General features: G+C 30.9%; 1 protein-coding gene across 2 annotated transcripts; it reads right to left on the bottom strand.

Moving 5' to 3' along the window:
- Positions 1–2,033: 2,033 nt before the first annotated feature.
- On the bottom strand, positions 2,034–5,788 carry LOC145104813 (transcription factor TRY-like). 2 transcript variants are annotated; one of them, XM_079041990.1, is made up of 4 exons: positions 5,676–5,786; positions 5,059–5,240; positions 4,807–4,894; positions 2,034–2,333 (listed from the first exon to the last, which is right to left on the bottom strand). In XM_079041990.1, the coding sequence occupies exons 2-4, from the start codon at positions 5,096–5,098 to the stop codon at positions 2,219–2,221; spliced, it is 243 nt and encodes an 80-aa protein (XP_078898116.1). In that variant the 5' UTR covers positions 5,099–5,240; positions 5,676–5,786; the 3' UTR covers positions 2,034–2,218. The 2 variants fall into 2 exon arrangements, with proteins under 2 accessions (XP_078898116.1, XP_078898115.1); XM_079041989.1 differs by lacking the exon at positions 5,059–5,240 and having other exon boundaries at positions 5,676–5,788.
- Positions 5,789–6,888: the final 1,100 nt, after the last annotated feature.

Here is a 6,888-nt window from a genome sequence, read left to right as displayed (position 1 = left end):
CAAAAATGATGGTATTCAACACTTGATCATTATAAACCAACAATCTAAGATAAAATTCAAGCATAAAGAAGCAAACCAAAATAAAGTCATGCGAAACCCATTAAAGAGAAATGGATTCGTGATTCCATTCCAACAGAATTATAATTAATGATTCCATTCCAACAGAATTGGATTCGTGATTTCATACAATTCGTGAACAAATGTCAACAGAATTAGAATTCATGATTCCACGCACCCCTCTCTTCTATGTTTCCTCTTAATGAACCCCATGTTTCCTTTCATTCTACATGGATTCCAGTAAAGAAATACAAGAACAATCTTGTTCTTGCCCTTATGTACCCAGCAAACCAACAAAAAAAGGGCATTTCCCCCATTCGTTCAAAAATATATATATTTTTATACCAAAGAAAGATAAAATTGGATTTTAATTTTAAAACACATGCTTCGTAGTTCATAATTCATAGTTCATACCCAAAGGAAAATTAAGCATACCCTGAATAACGGTCTTGAATAAAAATTGAAAAGGTTGGTTCAAGCATTTTATCGACTAGTTGGTGTGCATCCTAAGAGCTACAATCAAATCTCATAACGAAGGCAGCAAAATATCCCCTATTCATTTCATCTTTACTGACCAAAAGCACACAAACTTCAACAAAAATTCAACCACATCTTAGACAATAATCCACTGATGATTTAAGTAATTATAAGAAATAGAAAACGCACCAATTGCTGCTCAACAATAGCATAAATCAAGGCATCGTATGTTCGTCACTAGCTGAACACGCGTTATCATCTTTATCTCCAGAAAAATCGGATCGATGAGCGGACCCAATAATCGGATGTTTTCAACTGCAGATGAATCTTTTCCTAAACAAGCCTGGATCGTTTTCAGGGGGAAACTGAATCGTCACATGGAGGAGAGACAGTCGGCGACGCAACAGCCGGCGGCATAGACTATGACAGCCGATTAGTGTCACCGGTGGAGGCACGATTCTGACGTTGAAGACCAAGACCTTTTGTGGTTCCTCCGATAATTTGAACTTCATCATTGCTAGCCGGTGATGTCCGTCGCAGACATCGACCTCTTCCGCCATGATCGCCCCCTGGATCAGTGTTGTCCCGATGCTTCTTCCCTCTACACCTCCTCGCGATTTCCCAACTATCACAGAAGCTCCATCGTTCTGTCTAGGGTTTTAAAGGGTTAAATGTAAACGATTTTGCCTAACTTAAAGGGTTTATGAATTGAATAATTAATTATCAAAATTAATTAAAAGCTAAGATTACAATTTTAGCCCTATCCAGGTTTTTAAAATGATTGGTCCACATTTATGCATACAATAACACGATAATTACTTTAAACACCTGAACATATCTCAAGTAATACAAATTTATGTAAAAATAAGTTTAAATTGAAAAAAGTTACTTTTATGTAAATAATGAAAATAAAAAAGGAAAACAAATATGTTGAGACGTAAATTTGATGGAATTTATAATAGTTTATTTTAAGAAGGAATTGAATTAATTAAATCAATGATTTTCACTAAAAATAAAATGGAACCAATAAGCAAATTACATGTAGAAAACAAATAAATCAAAAATTATGAGAAAAATACATGTGACAAATTAAAGGAGAAGATGACATGTGACAATAAGATCTTTATTTATTAGGGAGGATGGTGAAAATTTGTGGCGAAATTTGAAAAACAACACAATTCCTCACACATTTATGGTTGTAGAAAATGATTGTTGCAAGTGGAATATTTAAATAAGAAAAGAGACCCAATCGTACAAAATAATTATTTCTCTTGAAAAAAAAATCCAATTTCAGAGGTCAAGTAGATCGGTTTTTATTAATTTTTAAGGCGTTTGACATGTACGATTGAACATGTTTTTTTGCAAACCGGCTGATTTTTACTGGTTCAATCTGATCCGACCCGCTACAAATATTATTGACACCTTTGTTTTTATTGGTTTCATTTAATTATAAAACACATGATTTTTTATTTTGGATTCGGTTGTAATTGAATATTAGATTTCACATCATAATTGAATATTAGATTTCACATCATAAATTACACCACAAATGATCCTACTTCCTAGAACTAACTTACATACTATACAATTATACATAATAGAAAAACAAATCAACAATTAGATTTATGCATCAAATATCTCAATGTTCCAGTATACATCCCTTGTAAATTGTCGTTAAAATTACTCAAGATTTGACTCTTTTCCTTAAATCCTCATACGCTTCACTATGTCTCATTAACCAAAATCTCTCTATTTCTTCCGGTTTCCGTCCCGGAATCCTGCCAGCTATTAAATCCCACCTGAAATGTGTACCATATAAATTAATCATTATCATTATCATTAATAAACAATGGCTAATTATATACGTATCCTCAATTGTTGGTTGTACATTGTATGAGTGGGTGGGTGTGTGTACCCCTATGGTTGTACATTGTATGAGTGGGTGGGTGTGTGTACCCCTATGTTTGACTTTTTAATGTGAGTGAGAAGAATATATAATAGTAGTTATAAACATTTAAGCATTTTAATTAAACTTTTTTAGAAATCTCAAAATAGCCCTTGAACTTTATAAAATTATATTTTAGCCACTGCTTTGAATATTTATGACATTTTAGTCACTGTTTACTTTTAAAAACTACAAAACTATAGTTTGGTCTTACGAATGAATTCTTTTTATCGCTAATATGTATTTTGGTCATGTTTCATTATATACATATTTTTAAACGTGGATTAGGGTATTTTTGTGAATTTTTTACAAATTTTTATCTTATATGTAGTAAAAGTAAAATACTATAATCGAAACATTTAATGTTCTTGTACCTTCTTTTCTTACTCTCTCTTTATACTCCAATTTCTCACTCAATTCGAGTATGAAACCTTTGCTATTTAGTGGTTTTGGATAGGTAAACGAAGGAGTGTGATTTAGAAATCTATTTTGTTTTCATTGTTTAGTCCGTTTTCCAAAATTTTGTGACATATATAATGTGTATTTTCTAGGTCCACTGAATTATCACAATTTTTTTTTGTAATGGAAATAATAACATGTACAACTGATAAACAAATTGTCATACATGTTCGATTCCAAATATGTACCAACAAAACCCACCTTGTCTTTTAGCATTTATGGAAAGATTTCGACATAAACTCCATATATACAAACAACTACCCCCCTCCCCCAATTAATTAAATATTGTAAGATAGATATTGAGTCCAATATTATATCTTTAGAATAGCTCTTATGTAGAGACGAGAGACTCAAACATATATAAAGACATAAGGTACTGTGTCACAATGATGTGTTAAGCCACAGAGGTGCGAACGCCGATTCTGATATCATTAAGATATATGTTGAGTCCAATATTGTATTTACAAAAGAGTCCTTTACGAAGAAAGAGAAGACTCCAACAAATATAAAGACAGAAGGTACCATATCGCACCGATATGAAATACGTACAAATACAAGCCATTTTTCTTTCATAACTAATTTACAAAAATATTGGTTTTCTAAAACTATGTTGTTAAGTTGTTAGAAATTTATATGATAAGAATAATGGTTAAATTACATGGAAAACGACTTAAAATGGCAACCAATAAAACAAAACTTATTTTTTATGTCACTAAACTTTTAATTGTATCCAATAAGAAAACTAACTTTTTATTTTGGTTTTAAAATAACAGTGATTATGATTTTTATCAATTAAAATGACAACAAACATTTGCCGTTGCCACATCTAACTAAAAGCCTCTGGTAATTATTTTCTCAAACCACAACCAATAACCATTAGCAACACCATATTGTTTTGTGACGTTCCCTAAATAATACATAATGTGCTAATTGACTTTACATTATACTTTTTTCTATAAAATACCATATGGTAGGTATAATGGTAAAATAAAACAATACGTAGCTTTTGGATGTTAAGAGTGACATTTTGCCGGTTTCCTAGATTTCATACCATTAAATCGAATTATTAAAAAAAAAAAAAAATTTCTGCCGATGTTTTATATGCAACTTTTAAGAATTTTTAGATTTTAGGAAAAACAAAATTGAAAAAAAAAAAAAAAAGAATTTGCTCTGCAATATGAGTTTTTAGCTTTTCTTATTTCAAGTAGCTTTTAAGAGTTTTTAGGTTTTGGTTTAAATAGTTTTAAAACTTTAAAAGTTAGCAACTACTTTTGTCAAAAATTATAACATCACCTACCATATAGTTTTGTCAAACACGCTCAAAATCATTACATTTACTCTGAATTATTAGAAAAGTCGGTATGTGATTCATCTTCGATTTACCAGTCACAAATGAACATGTTGTGTACATTATTCTGATGAGATTCGTCTATGGTGACACCAATATGAATATCCACTAAAGGTATGACAACAATCAAAAGAAACACAATCAAGCTAACGTGTTATCAATAGCTTTAAGAAACCAATCCATGGCACAAATAATTTCATTTAAATGCAATGGGTATAAAATTTTAGCATAATAAACTTCTAAATAATTTAATGTTAATGTTTTCATGTATTTTGTTAATGTATCATTTCGGTGCAACATAGTAATTTATGTCTTTATATATTGGAGTCTCCGTGTCCCTATAAGGTCTCTATATATATTTCGGAGAATAGACCAATGATTCCATATATATCTTATATATCTACAAGCACAATAATACTATTAAATGAATGGCTAGCATAATAGCATAATATCTAAGAAAGAAATTTATCATTGATAATTCTATATCCAAAAAAAAAAAAAAAAAAAAAAGTAAGCTAACCTGTTACCAACAAGTTTGTGCATTCTATAAATGATATCTTCTTCTTGTTCGCTCATATTAATGAACTCCCATTTTCTACTGCTCACCTCTGCAAAATTCACTTGTATGATGGTAAAATCAATCACCAATATTGTGCATGATTTGAATCTTTTGAACTCCAATTACGTGATCGTAATTTATAACTATTCTTTTGGCTTAAACTTGTAAATAAAAAATATAGTTTGGTAAATTAAAAAGAAAATAATATTATACTTGAATCTTTTGCCCACTTTTTAACAGTTTTATTTGTCATTCTAATTATAAGAATAACGAGTCTTTGTGGCCATTGAGGTTCGCCTGCAGTGACTCCAGGGCATGAAACAAAGTCTCATGTTTGCAGCGGGGATTAGTCGATGCGCGAAAGCTGGTCCGGAAACCCTCGTTAGGGAAGTTCCCTTTCAAAAAAAAAAAAAAACGTGTGATATTATAGTGTGGCTTTCTAACAAATGATCATTTTGGTTGCAAATTTTCCAAATATAATATTTGAAAAATTATAATGTCTACTATTCTCCTAATCTCAAAAATTATAATGGTTACTAACCATTACCCAAAACGACATATAATATAGTCCGAGATGTAACCAGGTGTGGCACCCAAATCTATCATGAGTAACTACAATCCCAAACCAATTATGTTAATTTAACAAAAACAAAGGGAACTCAGATATAACTTAAATATATTATGGCATTTCAAAATAACTTCAATAAAATAAGTTAAATAACCCAAAAATTTACAAAAATGGTAATACCTTAAAGAAATTAGATTTAATCTGTCAATTAAATATATATGAGAATTGAAAAAACAGGAGATTAATTCCTTCTAAAACTCACCTTCAAACTCAGAATTGTGCTTCATGGGGGATTGACCAGTCTTCCTCCTACGTTTATCCATCAAGAGGGAGAAGAAAGAGAATGATCTAATGAATTTATAGGATGTTCAAGACTATGGCATTTTTTATGACTCTATGTCCTACCAATATATATATATATATATATATATATATATATATATATATATATATATATATATATATATATATATATATATATATAATTTATAGGATGTTCAAGACTATGGCATTTTTTATGACTCTATGTCCTACCAATATATATATATATATATATATATATATATATATATATATATATATATATATATATATATATATATATATATAGGAGAATGATCAAATCAGAACACCCAAAAGGTTGAGCACGCGAGAACAGATATGAACCATTTAAAAAACTAAATCTAAGGTTATTATCGAATGGGCCATTTATGTAAAATTTTAAAAGTTACAGGTATTAAAGTGTAACTTCAAATGGTGATAAGGGTATTATAGTAATTGGACCTTTACCACCTTTATTTAATTCATATAATTCCTCAATCACTCACCTATTTCCTTCTATTTCCCGTCTCTCTCTTCATCTCTCTCTGTAAACCTAGGTACGCCTCCACCCTACATCATCGATCCACCACAAAAGGGAAAAGAATGGTGGGATAGATTGGAATCGATGAAGCCAAAAAAGGGGAAAGGGAAACAGGATCTCTGAATTGCTTTTGATCGGAAGGGAAGGATTCACGAACGGAGCAGGGATCGGGAGGCAGAGTCGATTGGGGAATGTTCAATCCTCGTCTGATCGAGTGACAATTAACGGAAACAGGTCAGAAATCATTTGGGCTGCTCTCGTTTTTTTGTTTGATTTTAACAAAAATCAAAGAAGAATAAGAGAAGAACAACAAATTTCTTTTTCACTTTTCTATTTTGGAACAGGATCTCCGAATTGTTGTTGATCGGAAGAGAAGGATTCACGAACGAAGCACGGATCGGGAGGCATAATCGATTGGGGAATGTTCGATCCTCGTCTGATCGAATGACAATGAACGGAAACAGGTCGGAAATCATTTGGGCTGCTCTCCATTTTTTTTATTTTAACAAAAATCGAAGAAGAAGAAAAGAACAACAAATTTCTTTTTCTCTTTTTTGTTTGGATTGAAATCGATGGTTGAGTCTCAATAATTGTTAATGATTACTAGAGATCC

The sequence above is a fragment of the Lactuca virosa genome, chromosome 4, assembly GCF_052849685.1.
Source record: "Lactuca virosa cultivar CGN04683 chromosome 4, Lactuca_virosa_CGN04683_v6, whole genome shotgun sequence".
Classification (NCBI taxonomy): domain Eukaryota; kingdom Viridiplantae; phylum Streptophyta; class Magnoliopsida; order Asterales; family Asteraceae; genus Lactuca; species Lactuca virosa.
The sequence above is the reverse complement of the archived record's forward strand: the minus strand, read 5'-3'. Positions and strand labels throughout refer to the sequence as shown.

What these genes read in the sequence shown, in the direction of transcription:
- LOC145104813 (XM_079041989.1), bottom strand. Translation starts at nt 5,736, where the DNA reads ATGGATAAACGTAGGAGGAAGACTGGTCAATCCCCCATGAAGCACAAT. An exon ending in GCACAATTCTGAGTTTGAAG is followed by an intron (nt 4,895 to 5,675) that starts GTGAGTTTTAGA and finishes TGAATTTTGCAG; the next exon opens with AGGTGAGCAGTAGAAAATGG. An exon ending in CACAAACTTGTTGGTAACAG is followed by an intron (nt 2,334 to 4,806) that starts GTTAGCTTACTT and finishes TACACATTTCAG; the next exon opens with GTGGGATTTAATAGCTGGCA.